The sequence below is a fragment of the Varanus komodoensis genome, unplaced genomic scaffold (genome assembly GCF_004798865.1).
Source record: "Varanus komodoensis strain SLA01 unplaced genomic scaffold, ASM479886v1 scaffold32, whole genome shotgun sequence".
NCBI lineage: Eukaryota > Metazoa > Chordata > Lepidosauria > Squamata > Varanidae > Varanus > Varanus komodoensis.
This window is the reverse complement of record NW_025335798.1, coordinates 10770304-10785447: the sequence shown is the minus strand read 5'-3', so window position 1 is coordinate 10785447 and position 15144 is coordinate 10770304. Positions and strand designations below refer to the sequence as shown.

At 40.8% G+C, this 15144-nt stretch overlaps 1 protein-coding gene across 1 annotated transcript in view; it reads right to left on the bottom strand.

Moving 5' to 3' along the window:
- Nucleotides 1-15144, bottom strand: part of PDIA5 (protein disulfide isomerase family A member 5) — a 212512-nt gene that overhangs the window by 31837 nt on the left and 165531 nt on the right. Inside the window, exon 14 of the mRNA XM_044438271.1 lies at nucleotides 11184-11314. Coding sequence (XP_044294206.1) covers nucleotides 11184-11314 — 131 coding nt within the window. The remainder of the gene's footprint in view (nucleotides 1-11183; nucleotides 11315-15144) is intronic.

Here is a 15144-nt window from a genome sequence, read left to right as displayed (position 1 = left end):
TCCGCACAGAGTGGTAGAATTCTAATTTATTTAGAAGATATTTCCCATTTTTAATTTATTTTGTGATCAGTGGCTTTAGATGTCAGGAAAAGCACCAGGACAACTAATGTGATCATGAGCAACCTGTTCACAATACTTTGGACTAGGGCTTCCAAGTCATTCAGTTCCTTTTATAAGGGAAAGTCATTACTGGAGTGCATTTTCCCAAAACCTCATCGGAGTATCCTTCTAAGTCCAACAAGACTGAAAACTCATTTCCCTTGCTCAAGCCTCTCTCTGCTGAAAAGGAAGAAAGGATCACGGTACATCAGCCAAGGAACTGGCTTTCATTTTCCAGGCTTACTGAGAAGCAAGTAAGCATTTCAGAGTTCCACTGACCCTTGAAAAAGTTCACCTGCTCAGAACAGCCCATATGCCAAGCACTCGAATGGCACAGATGGAACTGCGGGAGCAGCTCTGCCCACAAACCTTCTGTCTGAGTACTGGCAGTCTCCGGGTTACGAACAACAAGCTTCATTCCTGAGAAAATGGAAATTCGTCTTTAAGTTGAATGTATATATGTAACTTGGATCACACATTCTCAGTCCTCCATATTTGCAGGGGTCAGGGGCACAGGCATGTACAGAAAAACTGCAAATATCTCTACTGGCTGGGGGACAAGCTTACCAGGTCCTCCTCTTTGCACCAAGGAAATTCCAGGAAGATCCCTGACGGTGATGCTTTGGAGGCCCTCCCTCCCTCCATGGTGATGATGATTTGTTCAGTAATTAAAAAAAAAAGGCTTTATGGCAGCTTGTTCGTAAGTACAGGTTGTTCGTAACTCAAATGTTTGTTAACTCAGGGACTGCCTATACTGCTTTTTATCTCATTCCCTGCCCCTACTTTTACCTATCACCAGTAGTCCCAAGGTTAAATGAAATTCTGCTCCACAAGGGTAATGTTAGACAGTTACTGCTGTAGAAGCAAATGTTAACTGAGCACCCCTACAATATATTGTTTTCAGGGGTAAAAACAATATATTAGGTCCCAGTGCAAAGTCCTCAGGGTTAGCAAATCAAATAAAGCTGCTAAAACCCTACATTGAGATCTTTGCAATTGGCTGGTAATAGGAACATACTTATAGAGAAAATGGTGCTCTGGTGCTGCTAATGTAAACTCTTCAGCCAAAGAGAAAATGTTCATATCTTTAAAAGCTGACATGGCTGCATACTAAAGTTAATCTCCTTTCTAGCAATTAAATCACAGGCAACATTTTAAGGTTATTGTAGATTTAATAGCAAAATCCTGTTATACAAGAACTAGAAGCTTTATGAGTGCAAAACCTGAAAAATTTATCTTTAGGTTTTACTGTCAGCATTGGAAAGCCTACCTTTGAATTCACACTTACTGCCTCACTAGCAGTCAAGTCCATTAAGCTGACTTACAACTTTTGGAGTAAGAGTAATGTTTAAACAAGTACCTTTAAGGGCAGCTCCTTCAGTACCAATTAATACACTCCAACAACAAAAGCAAGACTTAAATACTGACCACAATAGCAGGAAATCATTTCAGAGATCCATCTTTAAGAGAGAAAAAAGGAAAAAATTACCAATCCTCAAAATACTGCTGAGAAGAGCACTATTTACTCCATTAAGGATATTCTGACAAAGAGAAATTCACATGGGAAAGCAGATTCTGCACTTCCACCACTACCTAAGGAAAATAGGTAAAGGCAAAGTTAATCTTTCCTGCAGTTAGACAATAGACTGTGACACAGTTTACATGAAACAACAACCCAGCATATGGGTTCAGTATGGATTGTTTTTGAAGTATGAGTTGTCATGGGCAAACCCTATGCTATGATTAAAATATGGGTAGTTAACCACAAATAACTCAGGAAGTGAAACCATGTTTTGTTGCTGGGCTGTGCACTCTGAATTGTTTATGGTTAGCATGCTATAGTTAAAGCATAATGCAGAATTTGTACAAAACAACCTACAATTCAACAATAAACTATGATTCAAAACCTAGACTTTCATTACATGTGAACCTCTGCATAGGCCAGAGAGTCAACAGGCAGTCTAGTCATATGACGAGGAAAGCACACAAGCCACTTTCCTCCCTCAAGCAGACAAGTTCTGGTATGAAAACCCATACACATGACAGTCCAATTCATTATCCCTCATTATAGCAAGAAGTATTTGCCTCATGGGGAAGGGTTCCTTCAAAATAAAAACTGTACACAGTTGTCTCCTGGGGTCCTGTAAATCTTTACTAGAGCTGCAACCTGATTAATGAGTTTTTAGTTGATTAGTTGCCTTGCTTTTGAAAAGTTTGAGAGTATAAACTAATGCTCATTAGAACAAGACAGAAAAATATTAACATGTGAGAGCCAGTGTGGTGTAGTGGTTAAGAGCATGGGACTGGGACTCATACGATCTGGGTTCTAGTCCCCGCTCAGCCATGGAGCCAACTGGGTGATTTTGGGCCACAGACTCTCAGCCCAGCCTACCTCATAGGGTTGTTGTTGTGGGGATAAGATGGAGGAGGAGATGTAAGCTGCCTTGAGCCCTTTGTAGGAAAAAGGCAGGATATAAATCGATAAATAAATAAAACATGTCAAGACTTTTTTTTTCATTTCTCACTATAGTTCACAACAGAATTCCAGAACAAATCAAAGTTCAGCTCATTGAATGTTTGTCATGACTTATTCTTTAAAATTAGTCTACTAATTAAGCTGCAACACTTGGGCAGTACCCAGTGCTGCTGCTTCACTGACACAGCACTAACCTAAGTGACTACTAGTAGTATACTGTTCGTGTACATAGGCATAACAGGTTTTCTGGGGATTATACAAAACTGGCATTTCCTATCACTCCAACATAGACAATTGGCATTGCACTAGCAGTTGCCTAGTGCTCTATCAATGCTGTCAGTGGAGCAAGAACACTGGATACTGGCCCTAATTTTAAAATTTAGGTCCCCATGTTCATTAAGTATGTTAGGATGAAGAATGGATACTTCCCCAAAAATAAGGGAAAGCATGCAAAAATAATAATTGTAAATATTCTTTTTAGGCATTAGGAAGAAAGGTAAACCCTTCATTTTCTTATTACTTCTTTTTCTACTAACAAAATAAAAAAAAAAACTTGGGAAGGTTAACTTTAATATAACCATACCATGCTGCTAAAATGAGAAATAAAAAGGATCCATGGTGTATCAGTCCCCTTTCCAAATATGAACACTAGCTAACCTTTTCTTAACAAGGGTAAAACAGATGAGTTGAAGGAAAGGTTTGTATACCTGTCCACAGTTGTACACATCTAAGGATGTGCAGATCTCCTTATTCTAGAATGACAAATACAACTTTTGAGAATTATCTTTCCTTCAGAACTATCAATAAGGCAGGACCTTGTCCCACCTTCAATCTAGTCAACATACTCCAAACAAAGGCTGATTCATAATTATTTGTGTACATGTTGTGGGACACTTTTAAAGCAGACGTTTCACCTCAATAAGCGGTCAGGGAGATCAACTGAATTCCTTACCCTTCAGGTTTTAACCTAATAACAGTGTTTTAAAGACAAAATCACTATTGATGTTATGACAATTCTGGCTGACTAGTAAGAGCTGACCATTTAGCATTACAGGGCAGTATATCTGGTGTTATGTAGGACAGTCTTTTGAGGCACTGAAGAGAGTCAGAAATGAGAGAGAAGCACACTTTGCTTAGAACTAACCCCAAAATAGGGCAGAATCAACAACTTTTTATGAAATTTAATTCTTGTATAGTGCCTTAAAATATTAAGGAATAAGAAGGTGTCATGGACTAGGAGCTTAAACCTGCACCCTCTGAAAATCCCAACACTTTCAAAAGAAAATTCCTCAGTCAGAGTAGCGGTGGGCTTAACCATTCTAAAAGAAACCAATCCCCCTCCACCAGGCTCAGGCGTGACCTAGTGTTGGATGGAGTAACATACAGATGAACTTATCTGGCTTTCTGCTCCACTCAAGTACTCTGTGATGCTGGCCTATTCCTGTTTCTGCCTTACTTGAAAACTTGACTTGCCCCAAACCCTGGTAAAGACCCAGTCTAACAATTTAAAATTCTTGCCATGCTAGAAGCAGAAAAGAATATAATGTTATAAATTGCAGAGCTTGCTTAATGGATGAGGAAACCAGTTTGTGAGTAAGAAAGCAGGTTAAAGGCCAACTCATACAATCAGCTGTGATTCTGAACTATAGTTCATCACTTGATAAGTCTGCTTCCCATTGGCAGATATTCCATTAATTTTGAAGACTTTTCCAGCTCTTGAAGCAATATTGTCAAAGGAGGTAATGTGTAATTGCAGTATTCACCCCGAGACTAGTATTACATAAGCAAATCAAAATAAAACACAGATATATAGCATAGTTCATTCCCTCTAAATAGCAAATGCAAACAGCCGAGTATCTATCTGCAAGGAAGTAAAATAGGGCCACTGTCTGTCTGTGTGTCTCTCACACGCACACACACACGACTTCATATATAGGCAGAAAGACAAATTAAAAGGTGTTAATTTTAATGGCCTGACAAGCTCCTATGAACCCCCCTGATTTATAGAATATGGATGGAAGATGAAAACAGGGGCCTCTAGCAAACAATAGGAGAATGTGCTCCTCAGGCAAAGCAATGGCTGGACAAGCTCCAGCCTTCACTTCATCGAAGGGGCTTCACTTGCCCTGCATCATCCACAATGTGCGAAGGTGCAGCATGGATAACAAGCAGGAACTCAGCTTGAATTGAGAAGTAGGAGACACTGTTTCCAGCTATGGCTAAATCCATTCACATGGCATCTGCGTAGGGATGATGCACAACACCAGGGACATGGTTGGTGCATTTCCTAGTGCTGCATAAGTCTCTTTCCCCATGCAAAGAGAGGCATGGAACTCAAGTTTTTTCAATGCATTGAAAGGCAAAATGGGCATGGTGATGACATCAGTGGCCAGGTCCAAACTTGCAGACAGACATTGCCCAGCCTTCAGGCAGCCTACTGCGGGCAATTCAGCACCCACTTCAAACTGGCCCTGGTTTACATCTATTGCACCGTGAAGGCCAGGTTCATAGCCCAAGAGTGCTCCTTCATCCCATGCTGTTCTTGTATATTCAAGTGGCAGTGGAGGTGAAGGGTGCATTTGCACAATTATACTTGGTACACTATTTGTGACCATTACTGAATCGGTCTGACTTGGTAACAATTACTCAAGGTAGCAACCTTGGGTGTATCCCACAGAGTGGATTGCAATGTACTCCATGTGGGGTTACACTTAAAGAACATCAGAAAGTTACACAATTGGTGCAAAGCACAGCAACTACGCTGTTAATTGGTACACTGTATTGCACCTGTTTTAAAAGGCTAGTCTGTAATCATTCCCAATAGTTGTCCTGAGGCTGACGCTCCTTCCTAACGAAAAGAATGAACCAGGCAGTTGTAGCTAAAATCCTTTATTCTACGAAATGTTGCCAATACAGTTACAGGAAACGATGATGATGATGGTGATGGCTGAAAATGGCGAAGTTGTCCTCTCTTTCTGAAAGAGATCAGATTACGGAATGCTTTTGACCTGCCTGGGCCACCCCTCTGGGCAGGTCTAACAAACTTCCTTCCTTCCATCTTTCTAACTCTCTTGTCTCCAATTGCCCCAGTCTGTGCGTGCGTCTGTGAGAGTGCGCATTTTCCAACCCCCCTGCTGGGCCAATGCCAATTCCCGCATACCCAAGAATGTTATCATCAGGCTCCTCAACTGTTCCCTTGGCAACCGCCCGACTGCCCTCTGACTGCAGTTCACTATCGGCTCCTCCTTGAATTCTAGTCCCATCTGCGCCCTCTTCTCTTTGAAGAGCTTCGTCAGGGAGTGGGGGGGGGGGAGGCATTTGTACCACTGGCACCAGATACACATCTTCCTGCAACGAAGCCTGGCTCCCACGGGAAGTCTCCTTCTCCTCTACATGCGCCAAAGACTCCTCTGAGTCAAGTGTGCACGACAATAGTTGTTTAGTTTTTCAGGGTGTGCTGAATGACTTTGGACCTAGCTGCCTCATTATGAACATACCCCCATACAGCAAGCACAGCATTAGAGGGACACCTTTCACAGAATTACAGAAGAGTTGGAAGGGGCTATGCCGACCATCAGGTCCAACCCGCTGCTGTTGCAGGACACCAAGTTACACCATCCCACTCAGATGACTGTCCAGTTTCTTTCTGAATGTCTCTAGTGTGGGAGAGCCTACCTCCTCTCTAGGCAGCTGGTTCCACTGTTGTATTACTCGGACAGTGAGGAAGCTTTTCCTTATGTCCAGCCTGAATCTGGGTTGTCATAACTTGAATTGTTTATTTCATGTCCTACATCTGGCATCAGCAAGAAGAGATCTTGACCTTCCTCTTTGTGACAGCCTTTGTGGCACTTATACAGGGATATCATGTCCCCCCTCAGTCTTTGCTTCTCAAGGCTGAACATGCCCAGCTCAGTCTCTCCTCATAGGGCAATGTTTCCAAACCCTGGACACCATTCCCTGCAGAGGTCCATTCGTGTGACATGTACTTGCTTAAGAACTAGAATTGGACCCACCCTTTAGAAAGGGTATGAAGACACAGCTTTCAAATGTAAAATTAGGTATTTGTTTTAATGTTCTAATATGTTATGTTGTTTTATTGCTTTATGGTTTTTTAAATTACTGTGCATCCACTTAAGGAACCATATAGCTGTTCAGCTTCACCATCACCATCAAAATAATATTAACAACATCAACAACAATACCAACGCCTCCTCCTCCTTTACAAAAACTTGCCTTCCTTCCTCTTGAAGCTTTCCTCAATTCCCTAACAAGGCAACACGCACGGCCGCCACCCTTTACCCAAATGTTTATGGGGGTGGGGGGAGAGAGATGCACATTTTGTCCAACTCAGGAAACCAAATTCTATCTTGTGAGTCCCCAGAAGGGAAAGGGGGAAGAAAAAAAGAGAGATCCTGTGCTCCTCATTATTTAACTTGTAAAGACTAAAATTTTCATGTTCTGGATAAATGTTCACTGCATTTGTGGCAACATGCAATATTCAGATGGCTGAGGCAAATGAACATAAGCAAACTTTCTCATCCATCTATTATTCAAGGTAAAGATATCACAAATTGCAGGAGAAAAGAAGCCAGGGATTTGTCCATCATCTTTGAGCAACTGTGTATTTTACACTCTGAGGAGAAAGGAGGTGATCTTTATAACATCTGTATGACACTATCTAGGAAAAAGGTAGACAATCTGGTGTCCTTCAGATGTTTCGAACCACATCTCTCCTAAGTCACTGCAAGTCAGCCTTGTTGGCTGGAGTTTAGGGGAATTTTATATCTAAACATATGCAAGGCAATGGGGTTGACCACCCCTACCTCTGATCTAGAATCTTCTTCTTATCTACCAAAGCGAAAGAAAAAGAAAAAAAAAGGACTATGGCTTCTGAAGGGTCTATTATGGCCAATGTTGATTTTATATTTCATTTTTTCTTATTTTGTTATTCCATGTCATTTGCTCTATTTTTGATTCAGTTTTTCAAATGCTCATGTTTATGTAAGCTGAGGGTTTGCAGAGGTTAAAAAATGCTAGGGGAAGAAAAGCTTACCAGGAAGAGACAAAAATACATAAAGGCCTTGGAGAACCATCTTATTGACTGGATAGGTCAGTGGTGGAGAACCTATGGCACGCGTGCCACAGTGGGCAAGCAGAGCCCTCCCTGTCGGCATGCAAGCCAAGTTGCCGCATCGCTCCAGCAGCCAAGCATCGGATAACAGTGCACATAGGGGCCATGCGCATGCTCGGGAAGGAGCAGCGGCGCCAGGCAATGATGTCATGAGCCGCGACTCATTAGCCACAACTTGTCCAAGCTTTCACATGGCTGGTCAGTGCGCTGCCAAGGATATATATATATATATATATATTTGCTTGGACTGGCTTCAAGCTGTTTTTTCTAAACTAAAACATCAGTTTTCAGGTTTTATTGTAGTGTTGGAACTTTGTGATAAATATGTGGGTTCTGGGTTGCAGTTTGGGCACTTGGTCTCTAAAAGGTTCACCATCACTGGGTTAGGGTGAGAAAAACAAGGTGTCCTGACATGGTTTTGATGGTTGGAATGTGTTTAGAATGGGCAGAAATGTGGAGCTGTGCAGAAAAAGCTACTCAAGGAATGCTTTTTCAAAATGGCCCTCTTTTCCATGGAACTTTACCCCTATATTAGGGTTAGGGGAGTGTACCAGGGTAGGGTTAGGGCAGTGGTGGCGGACCTCTGACACATGTTCCACAGTGGGCAAGCAGAGCTCTTCCTGTCGACATATAAACCAAGTTGCCGCAGCATCACCCCAGCAACTGAGCACTGAATAACAGCGCACATAGGGGCCATGCACATGCTTGGAAAGGAGTAGCAGCGCCAGGCGATGATGTAACAAGCTGCGACTCATTAGCCACGACTCATCCGAGCTTTTGCATGGCCATTCAGTGCGCTGCCAAGGATAAATATATATTTACTTAGACTGGCTGTGAGGTCTTTTAGACTTTTTTCTAAACTAAAAGCTCAGTTTTCAGGTTTTATTGTAGTTTTGGCACTTTGCAATAAATATGTGGGTTTTAGGTTGTACTTTAGGTACTCGGTCTCTAAAAGGTTTGCCATCACTGGGTCATTCCTTGTCTTATACTAATAAGATATTTTTAGATGTCCAGAAACAGAATTTAATGGAAATAATCCAAAATGTTAATGTAGCTGTGACTGGACATCAGTAATGCCTATTTCACCTTTGCCGAAAGGAAAGGAAAGGAAAGGAAAGGAAAGGAAAGGAAAGGAAAGGAAAGGAAGCACTCTGAAATAGAGAAAGAGGCAAATGAAGATTGAATGTATTGAGTTCAGATATCAACATATCCTACACTCCAAGACTGCTGAACCATGGGTAATCATGTTGCCTGAATCCAGCTATGTAACAAACCAGGTTGAACCCCAAACAAAGGAATTCATGGTTTATTGCTAGGCTGTGAACTGTGGGTTGTTTGTGGTTAACAGACCTTGGCGTATTATGTGCCTGGGTTCAGACAACTGAGTAACCCATGTTTCAACAGCAACTCAATCAGTCTTTGAGTCATGCTGTCTGAGACTAATCACTGGCTGGGTACTAAATATTAACTGTAAATTGTGAGATGCGAGTAAAGGAGAGAGAAAGCCAAAAGTGGAATGTTGCTGTTCTTAGTTGCAAAGTCGTGCCTGACCCATCATGACTCCATGGGCAACATTCCTCCAGGCTCTCCTGTCCTCCACCATCCCTTGGAGTCCCCACAAGCTTACACCCACTGCCCCTATAGCAATTTGTTGTAGGACCACACCTGTAATAGAAGAATGCAGAAGGTACTTCTTTGATTACAAAAATGGCGATATGCATTTTTCTTAAGCAGCCATTGGGATCTTTCATGAATCCTGAACTTTGCATGTTATACTTCTCATCAGCTACTTATGGGGATTTGCCAGGTGCAGTAGCATCTGTGCAGAATTTATAGCTTAACTAAACCAAATGCATAAAAAAGTATCAAGCAGCTGATCTGAACTTTCCAGATCCAAAAGCAACCTAATCATAAAAGATGTTTGGAGCTCTTTCCTGAACTCAGTATGGTGACTTTATCTGAGGAGCACCACTGACCTGGGATGTGGCTCTGAATGGAAAAACATAATTATTTGAAAGAAAACAGTTTGCCAATCTTAGTGGTTTTCCTTCTGCACTAAAATAAGCAAGTTAGTGGTAATTGGTAAGCATAAAAACCCTAAGAGGTCCCAAGCTTGAGAAAGCAATAAAGATAATTGATCAAATTTAAACAGAAGGCACATAACTGGTGCAGAAAAGGAACAGTCTCAGTACACAATGATTTGTACTACTTCTGTTTCCCTAATAATTATCTCACTGCAAGCAGAGATGTAAAATATTCAGTAGTTACTTCCTACAGTGCTTGATTAAGAAGAGGCTAGTGACTATGAGCGCATTATATATCAAAGGTACCACACAGATTCTCACATTTATCTGAGACAAAACTGAACATGCAGAATCTCTGAACACAGGAAATTATATTCCAGTATGCATAAATACATTAATCATAGAGTTACTCAGAACTCTTAATTAAATGCATATACATGACTAAGTGTAGATCAGAAGTCAAGTCATTTATCTCAAAGGGATTGAGAAATATATTCAACCAACAACAGCCCACTTTTTAATTATGATGACCCATTTCAATATTCATGGTAAGATTGCTAATAAACATAACACTTTCTTTAGAATAGTCTTGCTGGAATTAAGGAAGAGTATTCTAAGCCCTGTTTAGGCATAATAGAACATGTGGCAACTAAACTGTGTAGGGCGGGGTAGCAACTTATGGCCACTATACGTTTTGGTCTACAGTTTCCATTGTCCTTCACCACTGGCTTTTCTGACAAGGGCTAATGGGAACTGTAGACCAGCATGTCTGGAGGCCAATATAATGCCCATCTCTGGTGTGAAAAATAAAGCTGTGCATGATGGCCCAACCCTCTATATTCCCATGTGTGCCAGCTCCCCCCATCTCAATTCCCAGCCTTCCTGCACTGAACAGAAGGCTTTGCAGTGGCCTTCTATTCATGTTTGCGTGAATGAGATTCTTTAACAGGGAATGGCAAATAATTTTTTTATTATTATTATTATTATAACATTCCTATGCCGCCCCTTGCCGAAACCTCGGGGCGGCTTACAACATGATAAAATACATTGAAATACAATAGTACATAATAAACTACCATTAAATACAAAAATACAAAAAATACATTGATTTACAAATATAAAATTAAAATTATCAGTATAAAATAAAAATATAGGAGGAGAAAGAGAAGGAAGAAGAAGTTGCCCTGGCCAGATCATATGTTTTAACAATTGAAATGATGTTTAAATAAAAAGGTCTTTACCTGGCGCCGAAAAACCAGAAACGTAAAATAATGAGCCTGGAACTTTCTGAAAACAGCCATGGGCTCTACTACTGAGCTGTGGCCACTTATTTAATAGAAGGCACTCAAGTCCAGTTTGATGGAAAAGCATGAAAGAGCTATTTCTCCTTTCCAGTTAGTCCCTAATATAAGGATGACCTCTAAGCATGCAAACAAAGAACACATTTACTCACATGGGGCATAGAACATTACAAGGGCGTGCTTCTTCTTCTTCAAAGATTCCCTAAAGTCTTCTCCTGCAAGATGGATAACATTTGTTTGCCTTTCTTCCCAAGATGGTTCAGGTGGAGGTGGTGCCTGAGGACTGAAGGTGAAAGAAAATAATTTTGTAATTTACTCACCATGGCAAAAATTATCAAAATAAATGTTTGGTAGAACTACTTATCTCAAAACATACAGCTAGTCCAGACATCTTGATACTAGCATGACTTCTCCTTTCCTACTGGAAGTGCATATCGTCATGGTTAAACTGTCTTTAGATATGGTCCTATGATATTCTATTGCCCCTAGCCCATTCTTTCAGGGTTTTCAGTCAAAACCTCCTTCTTCCTACAACACATCTTTTCCCACTTATTTTACTTTCTATAATCAGCTGCAAAAGTCTTTGTTTTTCATTTCTCAGTATATAACCAAAATATTCTAGTTTCCTACATTTTGTGTGTTATATACTGTATCTTCTGCTCTATAAGACGCACTTTTTTCCCCCTCAAAAGTAAGGGGAAATGTCTGTGCGTCTTATAGAGTGAATATGTGTGTGCAGTAAGTCTGTCAGACGTGCAGCCCATGGGGAAGTGATGGGGAATGTGCCTGTGATTATGTGCCCATTTGATTCAGAATATTTTTTTCTTGTTTTCCTCCTCTAAAAACTAGGTGCTTCTTATGGTCAGGCACGTCTTATAGAAGGAAAAATACGGTAATTTTGATCTTTTATGTAACTCTCCTTAGTATTTCTTTGCTGCACATCCTCAACAAATCCACATTTCAAATGTTTCTATTTTTATTATGTCATTTTGTTCTAAGTCCATGCTGCTATGCCATACAGTAGAACTAAAAATAAATGAAACTGTACAATGCACATTCTCAAGACTAATTTTGTTGTTACATATTATATTTTTATCTTAAAATACTCCAGGTTATCTCAATTCTGACTTTTATTACATTATTATGAGCTCTCTATTCATTCAACTAAATTCCAAGAAGTTTATATTTATCAACCTGATCCACATTTTCATTTTGAATTGTTAACTGTATTTTTTGAACTAACTTTTAGCTACCTACCAGCCCCATGGTTTACATAAAATTCATTTTCAGACCATGCTGCTTACTTACTTCAGGACTGTTTAAAATAATCACATCATGAAACCATAGTTTATTATGATGCGAAGAAGCAGCAGCATGCGTCAAATATGGGGTAAGGGGAAGCTTACATTTTTATCTTTGATAAACAACAGTTAACCTGACAGCCACTACTTAATCTGAACTAAGGGCTGCTTGAAATAAGCTATGAAGCTGGGTTGTTTTCAGCAAGACATTCTTGAGATTACTAGGTTGGGATATAACAGTATGTTTATCACACTTCTATCAATGTTTCTCCTGGCAAATAGATAGGGAAGAAATGGAGGTAGTGACAGATTTTATTTTCCTGGGCTCCAAGATCACCGCAGATGGGGACTGCAGCCAAGAAATTAAAAGACGCTTGTTCCTGGGGAGGAAAGCTATGGCAAATCTAGACAGCATACTAAAAAGCAGAGGCATCACCCTGCCAACAAAAGTGCATATAGTCAAGGCTATGGTTTTCCCAGTTGCAATGTATGGCTGTGAAAGCTAGACCATAAGGAAGGCTGAGCATCAAAGGATTGAGGTCTTTCAATTGTGGTGCTGGAGGAGACTCCTGCGAGTCCTTCGGACTGCAAGGTGATCAAACTGGTCAGACCTAGAGGAGATCAATCCTGACTGCTCTTTAGAATGCCAGATACTGAAGATGAAACTCAAATACCTTAGCCACCTAATGAGAAGGAAGGACTCCCTGGAGAAGAGCCTAATGCTGGGCACAATAGATGGCAAAAGAAGGAGGGGATGGCAGAGAATGAGGTGGCTGGATGGAGTCACTGAAGCAGTTGGTGTGAGCTTAAGTGGATTCTGGGGGATGGTGGAGGACAGGAAGGCCTGGAAGAATGCTGCTCATGGGGTTGCGACGGGTCAGACACGACTTCATGACTAACAACAACAACAAATCAATGTTTCATAGAGTACAACATATTTTACAAATGAAGAGCAACCTTTTTTTTAAAGGTGCAAGTCTTCTTGGGTAATAATCTCTTTTTCCATTTTGGTGACAAAGTGAGAATTTACTGAATACAAGTGGATCGATCACTCAGCTATTCTATTGCAACTGTGTAACTTACATTGAAGGCTGTAAGGATGAATCTTTTTCCTTGTGCACAGAAATTATTTTAATCACATTATTGGTCAGATTTTGCAACCACAGGTATCCCAATTGTACCATTGTGCTATGGGACTAAAACACTCATTTATTCAACCCTCTGATCTGGACAGGTTGTTCAGGCTGTAAAGTAAAATATTCTGTAATTTGCTACAGTTCTGCTAGTCAATATGATCAATGATGCCTGACATTTTTATTAGAATCAAAATTCTCCCTTGTCACTTGTTCTTCCTGTGAAAGGGACAAACATTGATTGTTTTACCTTGTTTCTGCATTAGAATTGACAGTACTCAAGCACTCAAACCATAGTGTATAATTTCAAGTAATGGACTTGTTTGTATTCATTTTCAGCAATATTATTTTAAGTGCTTCAGATATGTACAATCTGAAGGAAACATATTCAACTGAAGCACAAACTTCTGATTTTATTATTTATTTATCTGTCTGTCTGTTTTATTTTATTTCAATGACTCTCTGGGTGGTTTACACAATCAAAATGTGCAAATAAACAACAAACAATGTATTAAAATAAAATAGAGTGGGTACCAGGCACACCTCCTTGGGGAGCTGATCCCACAGTCGGTGTACCACTGCCAAAAAGGCCGTTCCCCTAGTAGCCACATCCTTTATTTCCTTTAAAGGTGACTCTCTTGAGAGGGACCTCAAAGGATGACTGCAGGGTCTGGGTAGGCATATAAGGGAAGTGGTGATCCTTTAGATAACCTGGACTCAAGCTGTTTAGGGCTTTAAATATAAATGTAAGTACTTTGAATCGAGCCTCGTTTTCAGTTGGTAACCAGTGAAGTTGAAAGAGGACTGGCACAATATGGTCATACTGGTCAATTCTGTCAGCAGCCTTGCTGCTTTGTTCTGGACCTATTGAACCAACTTCAAAGCCAGCCGCAGACAGAGGACATTACAATAACCAAGTGAGGATTTACCAGAGCATAAAACAGTGTCGCGAGGCACTTCCTGTCTAGGTAGAGTCATCACTGATGAATCAGTCTGAGCTGACAGAAGGGGTTTGGGGCCAGCAGGTCAGTCTGTGACTCCAATGACAGTTCAGGGTCCAGAAGCACCCCTAAACTAGGAACTCTGTTAGGGAAACTGCAACCCCATCCAGAATAGATTTAATGTCACCCAATTGGACAGATGATCTCCCACCAACGGAACCTCCATCTTATCTAGATTAAGCCTCAGTTTATTGGCCCTTATCCAATCCATTATCAAGCCCAGACACTGATTCAGAATGGGCACAGCCTCACCTAGATCAGATGAAAAACAGAGGTATAGCTGAGTGTTATCAGCATACTAGAGACATCTCAGCTGACACCTCCAGTTAATGTACTCCAGCTGTTTCATGTAGATTTTAAATAGCACAGGGGATACAACAGAGCCCTGTGGTATCCCATTGCATAACTACCACAGCACAGAACAGTAATCCCCCAAAGCACCATCTTGGCCAGTCAAGAAGGTGCAGAACCACTACAGAGCAATGTCTCCAACTCCCAAACCAACCAGCCTATCAAGAAGGATGCAATGGTTGATGGTATCAAAAGCTGCTAAGAGGTACAGGATAACCAACAGGGTCACAATCCTGTCTTTCTTATGGCAAAGATCATCCCAGAGGCAACGAAGGCAATCTCCATTCCAAAGCCAGGCCTCAAGCCCAATTGAAAGGAACCAGATGA